Raw genomic sequence first — 21,579 nt, 5'->3', positions numbered from 1 at the left:
TTAGATGTTATGTTTGTTTGAAGTTTGAAATTTAAAGTGAATTTGGAATTTTTTAGTTTTTAGGATGCTTGTACACAAGATTTTGTTGTCTTACGTAATATAGCACATTTTCTTTCTTTCTTTCTTTCTTCTATTGCCTGATATTTAAATTTCAAGTAATTTGCAGAATTACAAAAGTTTTTTTTATTATCATTTAATTAATACATAATTTGTTTTATAATATAAATGCTATGGTAAAAAAATAACAAATTTCTTAGTAGCACCTAGGTATACAAACACCTGTGTGTGCTAAAAACAAAATAAATAATTTATTATAGTTAACAAGATTAAAAAAAAACGAAAATATATATAAATTTTAAATTAGTTCACATAATATCAATTTACATTATACATTCATTGCATCTTAATTTAATTTAGCATACTTTTAAATTTTTCTTCATAATACTGATAGATGTATGATTTTACTTTTGTCTTAAATATGGTTATATGTGTTATGTCTTTAATTTGCTTTGGTAAAATGTTGTAAATTTTTGGCCCAAGCCTGAAATTGATGTTGTTTCGACTTAAAGGTATTTCAATTAATTGATCTGCTCTACCAGGTGTGTTATGCATATGATTGATATATGTTAATTTCTTCAGTGAAAAGTAAGTGGGATGGGTATCTCCTAGGCTTTTTATACATTATTTTTAGAATCGATTTTTGGATTATGTTAGGCTTATTTAAATAAATGTTGTACAACCCACCCCATACTAATATGCCATAACGAATCACAGCTTCTATCAGATTTTTATAAATTGTTTGTAAAAGGTTTTTGTTAAATATATCTCTGAGAAGAAAAAATTTATGTAGCAGATTTCTGATCCTATTCGTCACATAATCAATATGAGGACCCCATTTTAGGTACTTATCAATTACTATCCCAAGATATTTGGTTTTTAAAACTTCATCAATTTTATCATTATCTACTAATATAGTTATATATAATATATATAAAATATAAACTTTTATATATAATAAAAGTTTAGCTTCAGTTAATGATTATTCACACAGAGCCAGCTTTTAATTACCGTGAACCCAATAATTTCCTTTTTGTTGAGTCTCTGGCCAAGTATTTCCATTGAAAATTAATGTAGTATCATCGGCATATGAAATTGATATTCCATCTATATTTATTTTTAACATGGAATTAATGTAAACTAAGAAAAGAATGAGGCCCAGAACAGTGCCTTTAGCACACCCATTTCTATTCTCAATTCACTACTTAGTGTGTTATTGATTCGAACCCTATGATATCTGTCTGTAATATTGCTTTTTAAAAGTTATAGCACTGTCAAAAGTTGATGCGTTTATTTTGAAAAAACGATATGTTTATCAGTTTAGAAATACCCACATTTATTTAAAATCGTTAAATGTTGAGAAATTTTAAATGTTGAGAAAAAATAAAAATATTGCATCTCAGACATCCCTCATCACTTTAATCAAGAATTAACACATCAACTAAAATATTATTTAATTTAAATTTGGTTCTCAAGACATTGCTTATTTAAGATATTTAGCTATAGATACTTACCAAGAATTATAAATTGGCACGATAGATATGGGACCAAATTTTAAATTAAAAAAAAAACAACTAAATTGTCTTTTAAATGTTTTATTTTAAGATGAATTAAAATAAATTTAACAAAAGGTTTTAAAATGCATAAAAAAAGTTACAATATATTCTAAATTAAATACTGCAAACTGTAAGTGGTATTAATAAGACCTTTTATGTAAAAAATAGAATTGTTTCATGTGTAAAGCATATTTTAACTGAAAATCCTAATTTATGGAGTTTCAGAAAAAATTACCTGTTTTTTTTTTTGTTTTCATAAGTGTATAAAACATTATAAGAAATATGTAACAAATATACCTAAATAAAAAATTAAACATATATATTTTTTAACCATCTATACAATTGTAACAAAATAATATATATCCACATATTATGGAAAACAAAATATAAGCTCTTATGAACACAGAAACTGAACCTATCTCTTGAAATAAATCTGGCTTCTCATTGTAAATAAGTTAATTAATAATTACTAGATATAACACAAATACATATGTACAAGTTGATATACATGTTTTTTTCCATTTTAAATAAAAACAAAATAAATAAAAACAAAATATGACTTTTGATATTTGGTTAGTCACAATCGGGTAAAGATGTCACAAGTCAGTGGGGTTGTCACCAGTAAGTATGGAACATGAAACATAAGAAAACAGATTAAGACAGTGTATTGTGTATACAATATTATATTCTAATCGGGTTAACATTGAATCTCCTAATAAGTATTTCATCCTAATGATCCAAAATACATAAGTTTTTATTATTAGAAAGTATTGATTAGCACATTAGTTATGATTACAATTAAGGTTCTAAATAATACTTTAAAGGATTTTATATTAGTCTATAATTTTACTTTAGGCAGCACAGAACACAAATATCATAGAGAAATGAATATTAAATAATATAATATAAATATACTTTTAATTACTCTATGACAAATATATAGGCTAGGCAGCCGCCGTTTTGCGTGATTGTGTCCTTTCAATGTTGGTCACTCTGACAAATTTCAGCTGTGCCAACTGTAGGGAAATAAAACTATTTTAAAGTTTTTGAGAGGTTATGTTTACATTTACAAAATAGAAAGTTAGATTATCGGTAAGAATTTAAGATATTTGCGTTAGATCTGTGATTTTTCTGGTACTTTAAGAATTTTGTTAAAATTTATGAAAGAAAGTGAAAAGGTAATAGGTTGAGCAATGAAAGACTACTGGGTGTAGAACTCAATACTGCTTTATTCACAAACATTAACCACTATTTATATCAATCTTAAGATAATTCGTGGTAATTATAAAAATGAAGATGAGCAACGTAATTATAATTTTAACTATTTGCCAATTACGACCTTGCGAACTTATAACAAACGTGAGCTTAAAATCCATCGCAAACACCTTGATCGACTAACATAAACAATTTTATATAATTATGCATTGATACTTAAAGCTACCAAATAATGTAAAAATACTAAAAAATTTCGTTTGGACATAAAGTAATCCTCACCTAAAATGAGACAAAGTTTCAATCAATTTGGAATAGATGCATACACTTTAAAATGTTTATTAATTTTATTGCTAATACCATGAAAATGGTGATATTCATTTAAATTTTTGCTTGTATTTACTTAACAAATTCAGTTAAAAACACTTTTATTTTCTTTCTATTTTTACTATTACGAGTTTTACTTTCCTTCCATGTAGTGTTTCCACATTAATAGGTACAACCATCTATAAAAATCAAAATACCTATAGATGTTTTTATGAGGGTTTGTAATTAGCAAGGGTTTATATAGTAAAAATATATTATTCTATCATAAACAACACAGACAGACAATTCACAATAATTCGGTTTTGAGAAACTGAACCAAATACCTTTAACCCTGGAATGCTACTCGGGGTACATGGTACATTTGTACAACCATCTATAAAAATCAAAATACCTATAGATGATTTTATGAGGGTTTGTAATTAGCAAGGGTTTATATAGTAAAAATATATTATTCTATCATAAACAACACAGACAGACAATTCACAATAATTCGGTTTTGAGAAACTGAACCAAATACCTTTAACCCTGGAATGCTACTCGGGGTACATGGTACATTTGTACCCCATCATTAATCATATCTCAAGTTAAATGGAAGTGGGCGGGGGAACGAACGCCGACGTCTTATTAGTTTCAAGACGCGGCAGTTCGCGTGCGACAATTGATTTTGGCACACGGTTTTTTCTTCTTTCTTTTCGAGATGTGTGATATTTGGGGTTAGCGCGTACCCCAGTGTAGCAGTTTAGGTTAAATATACTCTCTGATTATTTCGCTTCTCAGTAGATTTTGGTGATTATTATTATATGAGTAAGTATCTTTTTTTTGAAAAATATTTCTAAAACATGTCTATAATACTTTGAAAATATTTTAGTTTTTTTTTTAAGTTATTATATTTTTCTTTGATTTTTAAGTTATTATTGATTTTTTTGTTAGGCTGCACGAATAATGGCTGGGCAGAAAAAGTTCTTCGACCTAACAAAGCCTGAAGATGTCGGAGAAATTCATCGCATTCTCTATGAATCTGATTCAGACAGTTTTTGGGATGACAGCGAGGAGGAAGATGCCGTTCTACCTGATTTTAGAGAGGAGCCAGACGAGGATGAAATACGCGGCAATCAAGTCAATCCTCATTCTTTTATTGCACCAGAACAGACTTAGGATACCTTTCCATCTGATACAGATTCGGAAGATGACAATATACCATTGGCAGAAATACAGGCGATCAACAGAGATATGGTGGAAATTTTACCAGCGCCTACCAAATTAAGGGGTAAAAATGGGTTTATGTGGTAGGGTAAGAAAGGCGCAATTCATCGTACACCAAAACGAAATGTGCAGCAAAACATATAACATCGGGAACTGAAGCTTGGAAATTATGTTTCACTCAAGAAAATCTCAATAAAATTACCCAATATACTAATAACGAGATCCAAGTTCAACGATTGAAATATTCAAATGAGAACGATGACCAAGATACTGATGCACCTGTTATCACGCCAGTAGGTAAGAGACCCTCTTGGACTAAGGATACAAACAGCATTGAACTCCAAGCACTTTTCGGGCTATTTTATTATGTCGGTGATATGAAAATGGCCGGAGTTTTGACCAAGGAACTATTTCATAAAGACACAGGAATTCCAATATTCCGTGCTACCATGCCCGAGGCACGTTTCAGGTTTTTGATAAACTGTCTTCGCTTTGATGATAAGCAGTCCAGAGCTGAAAGAAAAGAAACTGATAAGCTTGCACCTTTACGAGAGGTATTTGAGGGGTCAATCGTTAAAATGAAAAACCTATATACTCCTTCAGAATCGTTCTCTAAAACCAACCAATTGATGAACAATTGGTTGGTTTTAGAGAGTTAGGTGGGTTTAGGAGTTGTTAAGTAATTATTTCGATGAGACAAAGTTACAGACTGTTAGCTAACTTTGCAAATGTTCCCCGTATAATAAACAGTTGTTGTGCGCGCCCCGTAACATGTAGTTTCGCACCCGGTTGTTGAGGGCGCCGCGAGTTAGAACGCTATCTCCTGATTGGTCGACCTGCGTCAGATAGTGATTCCCCTCGCGACAGTTAACAGGAGTAGAGAGACGATTAGCGGCGTATGTAGGCCACGCGTCATTGTTACCTTAATCTAACCTATTTTTACTACCCTCACGCACGTGGCTGCTCGAAGGCTGGGATTTTCTTTTGTATTAAAAAGTCAATAAACCAATCATAAAGTTTTTTCACGCATCATATTTTCACACTGCGACCTACATAACCCAACACAGACATTCTGAGGAAATTAAATCAATCCGCTCGATGCGTCGACAGGTACTTGACCATTTCCGATAGCCAGTAATTGCTCAGAGAAATCTTCAGCAGATGTATCATTAAGCAATGCAAATCTCATGTTTGTTCTGAAGTTTCCTCACATATCGCCGTAGATTCGATGATTTGAGGTAAGCTTTTATTTCGTCGACAGGACGACAGATGTTGATCTTAGAATTACTGTCGAGCCATACTAACTCGGCACTCTTCACGGGCAATTCATTGTGTTTCTTCAGTCATTTCATTCGTAATGTTACATATTCTTCTTGTGTTTTTGTTATGCCGCGTTTTATAGTGAGTTCACAGAAAGGCGGTCAAACTGGATAAAAAGTATCCTATGTCCGTCGGCAAATCGGTTAAGCCGTTTTTCTAAGTGTAACTGAGACGACTTTTTTTATATACAGGGTGTCCCGAAAGTAATGGGACATAGAACAATAGTAGATTCGTCAAAATAATGTGATTGAGGTCAATTTGCCTTACCCTAACTTTAATAGTAACTGAAATACAGGATGTATTAGTATTATTTGATTTATCGTTTTTTTCTTATAGGTCCTCAACTAAATGATACACTGACATAAAATGTACAACATACGAGTCTTAAAAAAAAAAAAATTGTATACATTTTTCGTGTTTTCGGTAGAGGGCGCTCATTGCATTAGTTTTTATTTTTTTAAATCCCTAACTCTTTTGCAGCTCCGTATATTGGTTTAAAAAGTAACAAAATAATTTATTTTTTAATTTTACATAAAAAAATATATACCTTATTAAAGTCTCTAGCATTTTCGACATAATCACAATTTTTCAAAAAAATGTTTCAAATAATATTTATTTACTATTATTTTATTTAAATCGCATCTTTGGCAGTTGGCGTCGGAGATAAATGTTTGTATTAGTTATGTCAAACTTTTTGAATGTCATATAAAACTTTTAATCATTCTAAGTAATCTCTAGGCATAATTTGTTAACCAGTTTGGAGATGCGTGATATGCTTTCTGTTTACGCGCAAGTAAGTTTTAATGGACGGCATGCAAGACGCAGGTATCAAGAAATATTTCCAGATAGAAAATCAGAAAATTGACAATATTTTATTTTTTAGAGAATATAAGCTTTTGATAAAGTTCATGAATTAGTAAACTTACGAATAATGAAATGCATAAATAAAACAAATTGCTGTCTCGGTTCTCAGAGTTGAGAGTCCTGGTATATCCTCTATCAGCTTATTAGTCCGTAAATATCTGCAAGCATTAGGGCCGACTTGACGTAAAGATATTGTCGATGCAATATCTTCAGCGCTCCAATGAACAGTCTTCTTTTCAGGATTTTCTAATTTTCGGTTTTGTCCTGGAGAGAACATTTCCATTAAAGATGTTTTCATCCTCTTCTCTCCTTGATTTTTTCTTTGTAGTCTCTTTAGAAGCATGTTATTTTTTTGCCTTAACGCAGAAATGTTTACTTCAAGTTTCTTTATTTTATCTAGATGTCAAAAACATCTTTATTTTATCTAGACGTTTTTGATATCTAAATAAAATAAGGTTTGAAACAAAAATAAAAAAATAAACGTTGTTTTTGTCAAAATGATCTAAACAAATGCATGCTGAAATTGACCAAAGTAGGAGTTATTCAGAGGGCAAAAGCATTACATTAAATGAAAGTATAATACAGAGGGGTTATCACTCAAAACAATTCTGTACTCCAAATGATAAAAATGGTACAAACCATTATAAAAATCATAGCAAATGTGTACACCAAAATCGAGTGGTTAGCTACCCCCTTGGTATAATACAAAATTTTTTTCGCAACACCTAACATTTTTCAGATTAATTTTGTCTTCTCGCCGATACCTAATTATCCATTGTTTAGCATCTTTTTGTTCGAAAATATTTAATTTTCGTTCTAACTCATAACTGCCCAGTTCACCATATTGGAAAACGGCGCAGATACAATATAAAATATATTATAGTCTTTTAAAATTTTAATTAAATAAACACTCGATTATTTTAACACTCGATTTATAGGATAAATAGTCTTCTATAGGATAAATTACCAAACAAACTTTGTTTTATATACGAATTAGCAACATAAATCATACATAAACACTAATTTTTGAACCCTAAAAACCAAAGTTTATTCACACCGTATTCACTGAACACCTGCGAACAAACAAATTCTCTTTGAGCAAATTCCATTTACCGACAAACTTTCGAAAATATTTTATTTCGTTTCGTATTTACGTTCTGTTCTGTTCGGCGCAACGTACTCACTAGACAAATTTGTTACAGCGCGCGAGGCGCGTTTGGTTTGTTTGTAGTGTTTTGTTGCAAGTCACTACGCAGCTTATCGTGAGATAACGCGACTTGACCCCAAAGAAATCTAAACCCCTGAAAATGAGTGAATTGACATTTGACAGATCGGAAATGTTAGGTTAGGGCTAGAAAAGCTTTTTATTGTTTTTTTTTTTTTTTTTTGGGGATGCATGTAGGCCTTAATTATTACTTATTAAGTAGAACTATCTAGTGTTCATATATCCTGGAACAAATTGAAAATAAAATTGCTCAATTTTGCGCTTTAATTCTAAGCTTGCATTCTACAACTTTTGCACTATGGAACTACCAGACCTAGAACAGGATACCGCCATTAAACAAAAACTAACAAACCTTCAAGACAGTTTAGATAAAATACAAAAAATCACAGACATAGCCCTAGAAGCAGACACTGAAAAACTCACCCTTAAGGACAAAGTATATTTCAACCTGTTTTTAGGATATGCTCTCAATACATTATACTGGATGTATTTGAAAACAAAAGGAGAAGATCCCAATAATCATGATGTTAAAAATCAGTTGAACAGAATAAAAGAGTACATGGTTAAGGCAAAACAAGTAAGTCTCAATATGCAGAGTAGGGTTAATTTTTTGAGGATGGTATACCATTGAGGTAATATGTACTAATTATAAATGTATTAACATTTGTATAATTATGGTCACTTTAACCAGAAAATTGTATTAGTAAACTTTTTGGCTAATCAAATGTTATGTGTTGTGGAAAAATATAATCCACATCACAAATTTGGTAAAACCTGTTACTACAATACAAATGTAGTACATAGTGAAAGCAATAATAACTTTTTTCTTTAATTAAAATCTTTTTTATATGGCTTTCTTTTGTAAATATATATTGTAAAATCTCCTCTGAATCTTGCAAAGGAATTTATGGAACATGATATTTTTAAACAAATTTCTCAAATCAACACCCTAAATAGGGTGAATGTGCCAGTTAGCCGACCAGTGCCTATTCTCGGCCATTTATGTATAAAACAATAAAAAACAAGAACCGAACTCGTTATCTATTTTCATAATCCTTATTTCCGTTTTCGACCATCCGTAATAGAGATTTTAAAATTTCCCATGCAATCTCTGCTTAAGACAGTCAGCTATTACAGACATTATAAATTTGCCAGTTGCACATATTTTAGTGATTTTCTAGTGGTATACTCATTAATAAATAGTAAGTAGATAATCATAACTAATATGTTTTTCGATGTAAGGTAAAAGAAGACCCTTCTTACTTAGTTTTTATAAAAAAAGCATTTTTATTTTTGCATTTTTTGTGAAAATCAAGGTGGTCGTCCATCTGGAACATCAGATTATCGAATTTTCAATTCTCGAGAAATGGATTAATTCGTTTAAAATATAGCATCTTTTTTTTACTTATGCTTTCTCCTTATGTTCCTTTTCTTTTTATGGCATTGTTTGACATATATAAAGGAAGTCTAGGCCAGATTTGGACCACCCTGATAGTTCGACCCTTTTTTAAATATTTCGCGTCATTTTTGAGTGGTCGAGAAATGGTATACGAAATTAAGTTTTTTCGACCACCAATCCTGAATTTATATTTTATTGATTAATTAATAAAAAAAATATTCATGAATGAAAAAAATGAATTTTTTGATTTTGAGTTGAATTTGAGCAAATACATCAATATTATAGGTAACATAATATAATAATATGCTATACCTATTTTTGCGGATGCCAGCCCCTAAAAAATATAACACAGGGCAATTTTCCGCTGATAAGCTTCAAAAAACTAAAATAAAAAGAAAACTGTTTCAGTACTCTGCAGAGCAATTAGAGATTGCATTGTCAAAGTGTCAATGCAATGTGGATCATGGAATACTGCTGTCAAAGCTTGATTTTTATGGATTTAGGGGGAGTGGCTTTGGGGTGGTTGAAGTCATACCTGTCTGGCCGCACACAGAGGGTGGTTGCATCTGGATTTTCATCAGGGATAGCACATCTTAAATGTGGTGTACCTCAAGGGTCAGTGTTGGGTCCTATTTTGTTTTTATTATACATGAATGACTTAAGCTCTCTATCACTGCATGGACTAATGGTTCAGTTTGCCGATGATACTACAATTCTGTGGCATAACAAAGATCAAAAAGTAGTCAGATCTCTCATAGTAGAGGACCTTCACAAAATTAAAGAGTGGTGCATCTGCAATCAGCTTGTATTCAATGTTGATAAGACTTTTGTTCTGGGCTTTAAGTGTAATGTAGAGGGTTTTTTGTTTGATGAGCAGAGCCCACTACATGGTAGGGATTATTGTCGATTTCTCGGCCTCTTCATTGATGAGAGTTTAAGGTTTGACAACCATGTTTTGGGCCTCGCTGCTAAACTTTCTTCTGGTTGTTTTGCAGTCAGGGTTGCCAGGCATGAGTTGGGGGGGTTGTTTGCTCGTTCAGTTTATTTCGCCTTAATAGACTCTCATATCCGTTATGGGTTGCCATTTTGGGGATTGTGCTCCAAGGGACTCCTTAACATAATTTTTACTATTCAGAAAAAAGCATTAAGATATCTGTGTGGTGTTGGTCTGAGAGTCTCTTGTAAACCTCTTTTTGTAGCTGAAAGAATTTTAACAGTTTTCTCACTCTTTATATTGGAAACTGCAACACTCATACATAAGTCCGTAAGTCCACCATCCTGTACCAGTCATAATACTCGTCAAGTGGGCAACTTATCTCTTCCAATCCCCACCTCCTCACTTACGAGAAACTCTCTTATATTAATTAATCGTAAAATATTTAATCATGTTCCTTTTTCGATTAGGACTGTTACAGACCTTAAAAAGTTTAGGAGAGAACTAAAGAAATTAATCTTACCAAAAGCTTACTACAGCATTGAAGAGTATTTTAACGATTCATTTTAATATTTAAAATTATTTCGTTTTGTCTTTGTTTATGTAAAATATGCTTCTATGTACAATCAAAATCGATTCTGTATTCTGTTTTTGTCCTGTATAACCAAATAAATACTTGTATTATAAATTCTAGGATTAGGAAGCTTTTAGCATAAGTTTGTAAACTTGGCAAATAAAGTATATTTTGACATTAAATGCAATTAAAACAAAGCATCTGAAAATTAGAGAGGCCAGTAGACAATATAATATTCCAAAACCAACGCTGATAAATAGATTGCACGGAAGAGTATTAGGAGCTCGAAGAGAAACTGGACCCGATCCCATTTTGACTGTAGAAGTAGAGAAAAGGATTACGGACTGGGTTATTAAAATAGCTAAATGTGGATTTTCATTAAAAAAAGCAGATCTCCTTGATACCATAGAAAAAATTGCCAAAGACATTGACAAAGCAAAATTTTTTAAAAATGGGTGACCAGGTCAAAAATGGTACAAACAGTTTTTTAAAAAGACACCCAGAGCTATCCTTAAGAGAAGCTGAAGGAATTAACAAGGCCAGAGCTATTGCTACCGAAGAATACGTTAGGGCCTGGTTTAACGATATGCAAACATATTTGAAGGATAATAATTTCACAGATGTTTTGCATGATCCTAGCCGTATATTTAATGGAGACAAGAGTGGATTTGCTATTTGTCCAAAAAGTGGAAAAGTTTTAGCTCCAAAAGGTTGGAGAAACTTATATCAAGTGAAAACGGGAAATGATAAAGAGAATTTGACAGTTTTGATTATTTTCTCAGCTGATGGAGCAATATGCCCACCATTAGTTGTGTCCATCCATATATTCGTCCTCCAAAGGCCGATATTCAAAACATGCCAACCGATTGGATGTTGGGGCGCTCTGATAGTGGTTGGATGAAGAGTGATGTTTTCTACGAATATATAGCAAATGGTTTTTCGAAGTGGCTCGACAAGAAAGAGATACAACGTCCAGTCATATTGTTTATTGATGGTCAGAAGTCGCATATGACTTTGGCTTTATCTGAATATTGCGACCAAAATCAAATCGTGCTGTATGCCTTGCCACCCAATACGACACACATGTTACAGCCTGCACTCTCACGAGATGTGTTGAAGACCGAATGGAAAAAGACTGTTCGCAACTAGCAAGCGCGTCCGGAAAACACAAATATGTGTGTTACAAAATTAAACTTCTGTCAATTATTCCAAGAAACTCTCAATAATAGCGACATGAAAGGGCAGATAATTAACGGATTTCGGAAATGCGGGTTGTATCCTTTAAATCCAGATAATGTTGATTATACCAAATGTGTAAAAAATATACAGGAACAAACCGTGCATTTAGATATAGTAAATATCGAAGAAGATGTTACACCTGCAGAATTGATGGCAGCAAGAAAGGTAATTTTAAAATTAGCTCCTTCCTTGACAGAGTATGGCATCAATGTTGAAGTGATATTGAACGAAATTAAATCTGCTGAAGGAGACGCAAATAGGTTACAAACAGAACAAAATCAAATTCAAGTAGGAGACATTGTTAGAAAAAAAAAAGAGGCATTTATTTCCAACAGGTTTGTTACCCAATTACAGGAAAGAATATAAGGAAAAAAAATATTAAAAAAAATGAAAAATTAAAAATCAAAATGCTTAACATCCAATGCACTTAAACAGACTATCTATATACATACTAGAAAGACTCTGCATCACCTATTTACTTAATACCTTCTATAATGGACATTAAACTGTCAACAAAAATATTGAACCGTTCATGTAAATTATTATTAATATAATTCTGACACATTATATTAATAGGGGATTTAAACAAAATATTAGTCATAGCGGGATTTACATTAAATAATCTAAAATGCCTAGAGTTTATTCTTTAGTTTGCAAGACCTAACAATAGTTCCATTCGATGCTGTAACACTGGAAAACAATTTAGAAGCCATTGCTATAACTGAACCTGAAGCTGAAGATATAGGCGAAAACTCGAAATATAATGATCGTGCACCTATCGTAGAATTGGTGTCTGAAGAAAATGAATCACCGATTGAGAATGACTATCTGGCGAGAAGTTCCCCTGCCTTAACAGATAAAACAAACACAGAAAATACAGCGGGTAATAATAATGTTATTGAAGTTAACGGCAATAATGAGCAATTATTATCTAATAAATGCGTAATTAATGATGTAAGCGCGTCAGTAACAATATCTGACATTCAGCATCCTCCCAAAGCAATGCGATTAAAATCCCTCTTGGATAATCATTTGTCATACCCCAAGCCAGTAGAATATAGAGGTAAAAATAGGAATGTAAAGGATAAGTTTCCCAGTGCAGTTTCTTCTCAAGCTTGGAGACTAAAGTTAACAAAACAAGAAGATGAGAAGCGACAAAAAGAGGAAGATATAAAAAGGAAGCGAGAGGACAGGCAAATGAAAAATAAAAACAAAATTGTAGGCAAAAGAAGGCAGGAAAAAAAAATGAAAACTCTCTTCAACAACCAGAAGAGTTTGAAAAAGAAAATGATAATAACTTAATAATTGAACGAGAACATCTGCAAGGTTCATCTTGCAATGAAGATTTAATAAGTGATACTGAAGAGGAAGATGAAAAAAATGTCGGATGTGATAAGTGTTCTAGGTGGTACCACATGAAATGTACAGACTTCATTGGACTATCTTATGATGACATTTCTGATAGAGAATATACTTGTTTGTTTTGTACATAATAACGCTTAAATTTTAGTTGTTGCGCTAATTACAATTTTACTGTTCTTACTCTTTTCTTAAGTATATTTTACTCATTTTTATTCATATATGCATATGCATTTACTTAGTTTTTTAATAGCCGACGAAGTACCAATTTTTTTTGTAAATTTATGTATTATTTTTACATTATTTTATAAATACTTATAATAAATTTAGGTGAGATTTACGTTAACTGGTCGAGAATAGGCCCATTCAATTCAAGGCAATTATTTGTTTTTTAAATATGTATTCTGTTGTTTGTCTCAATTTAAGTGATATAGCAAAATTACATATTTCATGTCTGAATATTTTTGGTGATGTGATGGTGATTATTATCTGATCATTATGGCGACTAAGGTTCCCATCATCATATGGTGTGAGGGTGGACCACAACAAATAAACAGGTGCATTGGCATTTACTAATTGTCCTATGAGACTTGCATTTTTACATTTGTTTCAATTTTTATTTATTTATTTCTCTTCCGATGAGCAATTGCCTAATTTACAGCAACATAAAACATTTTACAAGAGAAGAAAAACGTAACCTACACTACACATTGCACAAAAATCATAATAGCTGATAAAAACCTTAAAAATAGATAGGGTACAATTTGACTTAAATATTTTCACATCACAGAATAAATTCACAAAACATTGGCTTCTCAACAACAGTCTTAAAAGTTCTATTCTATTAATAAAACAATCCAACTGATCCGAGTACTGGTTTGCCTGCCCTGGTAATAACGGAATTATTTCCACAATTGGTTCGGTGGGATGGAATATGGAAGTCTGAGGGGTCTGCCTATAAGGAACATGTAGACCAATCTTACTGAGTATATCTGGGCAGCAAGAACCAGAATGGAGAATGTCATAGAAGACTGACAGGTCACAATATTTACAACGGGTTGGGAGAGTATGGATATTAAATTCAGACTCAAACTTGTGGCAGATAATAGGAAGTGGAACATTCTTTTTGAACCTGTTCAATCATCTGAATGTGATTGTTATAATGAGGTGATCAAATAAATGAACTGTACTCTAGGTGAGTATGAACTAGTGCACAGTAAAGAAGCTTAATAGAAACAATGTCCTGGAAATCTCTGGTGCACCTCTTAATAAAACTCAGCATTTGCATAGCCTTTAATACAGTTGTTGTGACATGGGATTGTTGTGAAGTGGGAGTCCAAAGTTATACCAAGGTCTTTTGCACTAGATAACACTCCCAGAGGAGTGCCATTAATAGTTTAAAGATGATTAAGCTGGCCTGTACCTCGAGAGGAAAGTATGCAATGACATTTACTGGTATTCAAGACCATATTATTAGCGGTACACCAACCAGCAAGCCTATTTAAGTCAAGCTGAAGTTGAAGCAATCATCCAAATTTAAGGCTCTACTGTAAACCTTAAGGTCATCCACAAATTTCAGATAGTACCTATTCCAAAAAGCAAAACAGGTGGGATCCTTGGGGAACATCAGATGGAGTCTGTACTTCATTTGATTCAAAATTGCACAGTTTAACAAACTGCCTACGGTTAGATAAGTAGATTTTCAGCCACATATATAGGGGACCGGTAAGGCCATACTCGCTTAACAAAATTGCATAATTGATGCGGTCAAAAGAATGATTTAGATGATTTTTACATGGTTTAACACACTAAATAGTGAGAATAACATTGTCCCTTTTAATGGCTCTACAACTGCTTTTAAAAAAAAGGTGATGCAAGCATTATCTTCTGTATCATAAATTAAAATTCTTGATTTGATCAGTATTAGGTGGGCTGGAGGTGTTTTGGGTTCTTTGGATCAGTTTTTTAAATTTTTTTTTCTATTGTACTACTCATAATTACTTTTGGGTGGGTTTACTCTTGTTATATGGATAGTTTGTGTAAGTTTGTTAGTTGAGTTGTATTTTTTTGTTACCATATTACACATAATTGTCTTTTGTATTGGGATTTTCCTGTTGGACAATAAATGAATAAATAAAAAGCTTTACTGAAGTCCGTACAACATTTAGCTCAGTAGACTGCCCTGACATAAAACCAAATTGTCTGTCATTAATTACAACACCAAGATGATGCACTAAAAAACCATAAACAATCCTCTCAAAAAGCTTTGGGATAGAACTAGGGATACTTATTGGTCTGTAATTCTTGATCTGAGTGATGTCACCAGACTTTAAGATGGGTGTCACAAAGCTTGATTGCCAAAAGATAGGCAAAACACCTGTCTCTAGAGATAAATTGAATAATATAAACAAAGATCTTGAGGTAATAAAGCTGCATTGTTTGATTTACAGATACTGAATCGTTCCAGTTAGGTGGTGCATTGCTATACATTTCAGAAAAATACTTAGAGAACAGATTGACTATATTAATACCAGAAGAGCATTTAACGTTTTCGTAAAATATCTCTTGAGGGTTGTCACTGTTGCCTTTTTTATTGTTTACAAATTTCCAAAAATTTCGCAGATTATTCCTAAGAGATTGCTCTGTAAGAAACACATATTCATCATCAGCAGTGTTTTTCTAAAATTTTACATCTTGACCGTAGAACCGAAAAACCACGATAATCGGCATCCAATTGTGAGTTCAAAAACCTTTAACTCATTTAGATTCTTTCTCTGTTAAGTGTAAGATCAGCTTCAATGTAGACCTGTGTAGTCCTGTCCATATTTCTTTTCATCTCAAAACCCTTACTACTTCCTCATTGCTACTTAATTCAACTCCAAGGGACCTATGCCCATTCTTATTTTTCTGGCCAACTCTGGTCACACTACAAATCTGTGTTGGACATCTTATCCAGTAAGTTTTTGGCGCGGGTGCTATAATCATTATATCAAAATCAGAAAAATTAAAAAGTATGATGTTTGTTTGCTTTTTCTGTCGTTCAGACATTTTCTGTATGAAATTATCACTTACCGATGGAGTAATAGGCAAGCTGGTTGGTTGAGGCTGTTGTGATAATTTAATATCGTTCCTGATGCCATTCAAGGATGATAAGAAAGCAACATTTAAGAGTTTTACCTCTTCTTTAATTTTATTGATCATGGAGCCAAATTCTAAACACTTATCTGTTTTGTTTTTGATATCCTGAACTTCAGTTTCCAGTCAATGAGCTTAGGAGAGCAATCCTTACACACATAAGGCATAACTCGACTGGAGAGAATAAGTGTTTTTATTTCCGTAGTACTTATTCTGGAGCAAGATTTACACAAGATATTCTTGCACAAATCACGCAACTCTTAGCTAGTTCCTTAAAAATACATGAATGAAGCACATCTAGTGCATGTGCCACTCATTTTGAGGTTAGATTTAAAAAAACAATTTTAACATTCAAATAGAACAAGAAATAGCAGTTCATGTAGGATCTCGGAAATAGTGGACGAGAGCACACCACTAAACCAAAACTAACAATTAATATTCAATTTAGAGTGAAAAGTTCACAAAAATTATCAGAGGCCATAAGATAAACAAACAAACTCACATTTTATTAATCTTTTGAAAGGAAGTGTGCTATATTATGTAAGGCAACATTTTGTGTACAAGCATTTTAAAAACCAAAAAATTACAAATTCATTTAAATTTGCTTGAGAAGAACCAATACATATTTCTGAACTATAAAATTTTTCAAAAACACGTTAAAATAACAAAATGGGCTTAAAACTAAGTGAAACTGCTGACAAAAACAGAAGTAAGAGGAAGAAACTTAAACAATAATAGAACAAATCAAAGCAAGGATTCTTTATTAAACCATATATTTTTAAACTTAAACAAATATTGAAGGGTATTCATTTTGCTTATACATATTGTGCATTAAATTATGACTGTGTATTAAATTATAAACAGGTATATTAAGTTACAGTACTTAATTCTTATGAGATTTGAATTATCAGTATGCAATAAGAATTAAGCAATAATGTATGTTGTATAAACCCGGCATAATTGTTAATAGTTTAGATATTCTTTCATTTAATTTTGTATTTACACAACCAAAGAACTTTTGTAGAGATATACAATGTGTCCATTTAGTACTCCCTTAAAAAAAACCATTTTTTTTTGTATAGACAGGGTGAAAAACGCTACATTTTAAAATTGTTTCGACTCATACAGGGTGTTCAAAAGGTATGGCAGAAGAAATTTATGTTTTTTTTAAATACAAGACCTTATATATTATTTGATTTTTAGATTCTTCGTAAAATTCTAAGAAATCTGATGTCATGCATGTCATACCTTAATCAAGTAGTTTTGCATTAGAGACAGTTGAAATTTGTTTTTTTTTTTTTAATTTAAGAGGCTACAGAGCCATAACTAATCGTCAAAGGATAAAATGATTTTTACATTCCTATCATAACTTTAAGATGAAAGAAAAAATGCAACTGTCACTTGCCTTTGTTTTTCCTTAAAACGTCAAAAAAATTTGATGGTTAACGTTAAGACAGGAATGTGAAAATCATTTTAACCTATAAAGAATAGTTATGGATCTCAAGCTTTTTAAAGTTGAAATTAATGGATTTTTAACTGTCTCTAATTTAAAAGCTACTTGATATTGTATAACATGTCAACTATTGTTTAAATCAAATAGTTAAATTTTTATGCAGAATCATCAAAAATCAAAATTTATAGAAGATGTTCTTTATGTTCTTAAATCATCATTATGTGAATCATTATTAATGTATTGTAATGTTATGAGTATGCCGTTGTTCCTAACCTTTTTATGGACATTTTGTGATAATATAATTTTTTCCTTGACGATGGTTAAACAACCGAAACGCGTCGGGATTTTTGAAATAAAGATTGTGAAGTAAACAGGACCCTTCACCTATTATTTTGCTTTGCATAATGGTACTTCACCCTGGAGAACTCTATGGTAATTTTATTCTTTATATTATTACAGCTTTCATAGGAAGTGTTTTTTTGACTAGATTAGCCGTTCTTGCGATATCTTAGTGTAAATGATATTTCAATTTCAATGTTTCAGTACACTTTCTGTATTAAGGAGCTCCATATAAGAGCGTGTTGTACAGATAGTTTAAAATTTAAAATAAAATACTCGCTTCGGCAGTTTTTAAAAAAAGTTATTAGACGGAAAAAAAATTATATAGTCATATTTTGGAAAATCGCTCATAACTACCCTATCGCAATAAAGTGAAAACGGAATGACACGATAGAATCGTTTCTAAACTGCACTATGTACTATAACAAATTAACTAGAGGTTAACTACAAAATTTATAGGGTCATTTTCACAGTGAGGATTCATTCACAAAACGGTACAGGACTAAGTTAAAAGTTTTTTTTTAATACCAGCATGTTAGTACTTAAAGAGATGAAGTGGCCCAGGATACTGGGCCATTAAGTATTTTAATATATGAGTACTCGTATTACCAAATAGTATTAACAAATTTCCACTAAATAAGTTTAAAGTTGTTTTAAAGACAATTTTAATAGAAAATGCATTTTATTGTCACTATAAATATTTTGTTTTTCCTGTATATAACTATTTGTATATACTAGCATAATTTATGCGAAAAGTTTTAGATTTTTTAAGTGGGTGACCGAAATTATATTTTAAATTCTATTTAATTAATACACATGAAACATTTATACGCATGAAACACATGAAATTAAATTTGAGTATTTAAATTTAATTTAAAGTAAATTAAAGTTAAAATAGAGTCTTCAGGCTAACTGAAGGTGAATGGACCTTCACTTTTAATACTTTTAAAATTTTAATTCTTATGACAAAAAATTAGATACACTAGGAAACCAGATAATCAGAAGAAAACAAAATAACAGCACAAAGGTTTCTTTTTAATTTGTATGTTTTATTTAATAAAACATGCTAGTATCGTTTTATTCATAAAATAAATTTCACTTGTTATACCTGCTCATGCGTGCATAAATTAAAGAAATCCGCAATACAAATACAAACAAGTAATTTATAATTTACCCTATGCGCTAAAAATGTTTTCTTTTGAGAACGATAGCCCTGAAAAATTCATTGAAGTATAAACCATATTATGTACTATAATACAGTCAACCTGGCATCCAAAAAAGTTCTGTAAGTTAAAAAAATCCATGCAACCGTTGTTTTTTGTCAGTCGAGTGAGTAGTGCTTTCCTTAAAAGCTTAAGAACAAAAATATGCATTTCCTTGCAATTTTTTTAAACTTAAAATTGTTTAAAGTTTTTTTTTGGCTAATTCGTAAGTCTTAGGTACAGAAAAGTTTTTAAGCTTTCCTTATACATCACTAATGGCAAACAAAAACCAAACGTTCTATGGATTTTTTAATTGCAAATGTCAGATTAATTGCACTATTGCATTAAAAAGTTTAATTAAAAGTATAACCAATTGTATCTTTACTTTGCAGGCTCATGACAGGCATACGATAAGACCAGTAATAGATATAGATGCAGCTAAAAGGTTCATAAAGCATGGAATAAAACACAAGATAGATCACAACACTGACGACACTCCTCCCAATAAAAGAATTGTTTTTGATGACGAGTAGATTTGATTTAAAAAAATAATATGATTTTGACATATTTTGTAAATAAAATTTATTAATTTGAAATTATCTCATACGCATTTTTTTTTTGTTTTGACCAAATAATGAGTAAAGTAAGAGTCAACCCAACGTTAGGGCACATAAGATAATATCAATTTTTGCAGAGAAAGTATTAGAAGGGCTGATGGATCCTGTCACATTTAAATATCTTTAAATTAAGTTGAATATCCAAATAATGAATTGGATGTAGTTATGCATAACGCGACCAAGCGCCAGAATAACAATTGAGGAGCGTTTTCTCAAAACTCAACAAGATAAAAAAAGTGATTTTTCAGGAAATGCATTTTTATGATTTATAAATTAACTGCTGGGATTTAAAAAATGCTGCTAAGAATTTAAACGTGTTTTATTACGTACATAATCTTAGTCATAAGTATGAAATAAAACACATTAATTTCTTTAAAAAAATTAGCAAAAAACTCGAGTTTTTACAAAACTCAACAACTTACATATAAACATTGTTTTAACTAAACAATAATTAAACCCTCCTCATATTCTTTATTTATGTTGTCTTCATCGTCGCCTTTATTGTTTCTTGCTGCTGCCATCACATCTTGATAAAATAGCTTGGCATGTTCAGGTATATCCACACATTCCAATAGTGATTTAACATTGTCCCTTTTTTTACTATTTACCATATTATACTTTACGCATAGAATATACGCGGCATAGAAATATTCATGAATTTCAATAGGAAACGATCCCGGTCAATTTTATTAGCTTGTGAAAAAAAATGATGACGGAAAACTAAAACAAATGCAACAATAGATTGAAAAATTAATGGTAAAAATGCAAAATAAATACGTTCTACATCTCCAGCACTTATAGATTTTGCTAAACATTTCTTTTTTCCTTTATTATCTAAACTTATATGAGGACATTCTAATATAGGTGGGTGATTTCGTCCAACAAAATATCTTGTTTCTTTCTTCTGTTTTTTATCACTATTGCGATGCTTCCGCCCACCTGCAGTAACTGTGACATGTTTGTCGTATTCCGCGTTTTCATTTTCAGTACGTGTGATCTCCATAATCGATCTTAAAGAACTAACAAATTAGGCTGTTAAACGATCTATTTATGCGACTGTGGGAAAGCAGGTCTGATCTTGTTGAGTTTTGTAAAACCTATAGGTTTATGTTGAGTTTTGCAAAACCTTTGAAATTTTAAATGACTATAGCGCGGTGTTTGTTGCGTTTTGCTGTATTTTCAGTGCACCAATCAATAGCCGACCCCAAAAACCATATATAAATATGTGTAACTCATATTTATTGAATTTTAAGTGCATTGGAAGTTTCGAATGCACTTAAAATTCAATAAAATCTAATTTTTGCAAGCTATATCCAAGACACTATTTCAAATTATACTATGTAAGCTTTTAGCAAAAAATAATAAATTTTAGAAGTTAAAATAAAAGTAAAAATGTCACCTAGTCTACTGGTTATGCTTTTTTACTTATTATTAGGTTTTTCATTTTACAAAATTAAACCACACGCCAAACTTGTCGCATAGCGCGTTTATGCAATGCCCTGTATTTTCTTTTTAGACTATATATTTCGACTGACAGCCCTATTTTTCATTAAGGTAGTTTATG

The 21,579-nt window shown here is 31.5% G+C and overlaps 1 protein-coding gene across 1 annotated transcript; it reads left to right on the top strand.

Moving 5' to 3' along the window:
• Positions 1 to 7,874: 7,874 nt before the first annotated feature.
• LOC126745209 (nuclear nucleic acid-binding protein C1D) lies at positions 7,875 to 19,997 on the top strand. The gene is made up of 2 exons (XM_050452953.1): positions 7,875 to 8,341; positions 19,791 to 19,997. The coding sequence occupies exons 1-2, from the start codon at positions 8,063 to 8,065 to the stop codon at positions 19,929 to 19,931; spliced, it is 420 nt and encodes a 139-aa protein (XP_050308910.1). The 5' UTR covers positions 7,875 to 8,062; the 3' UTR covers positions 19,932 to 19,997.
• The last annotated feature ends 1,582 nt before the right edge of the window (positions 19,998 to 21,579 follow it).

The sequence above is a fragment of the Anthonomus grandis genome, chromosome 1, assembly GCF_022605725.1.
Source record: "Anthonomus grandis grandis chromosome 1, icAntGran1.3, whole genome shotgun sequence".
Lineage (NCBI taxonomy): Eukaryota > Metazoa > Arthropoda > Insecta > Coleoptera > Curculionidae > Anthonomus > Anthonomus grandis.
This window is presented reverse-complemented; position numbering and strand designations above follow the sequence as displayed.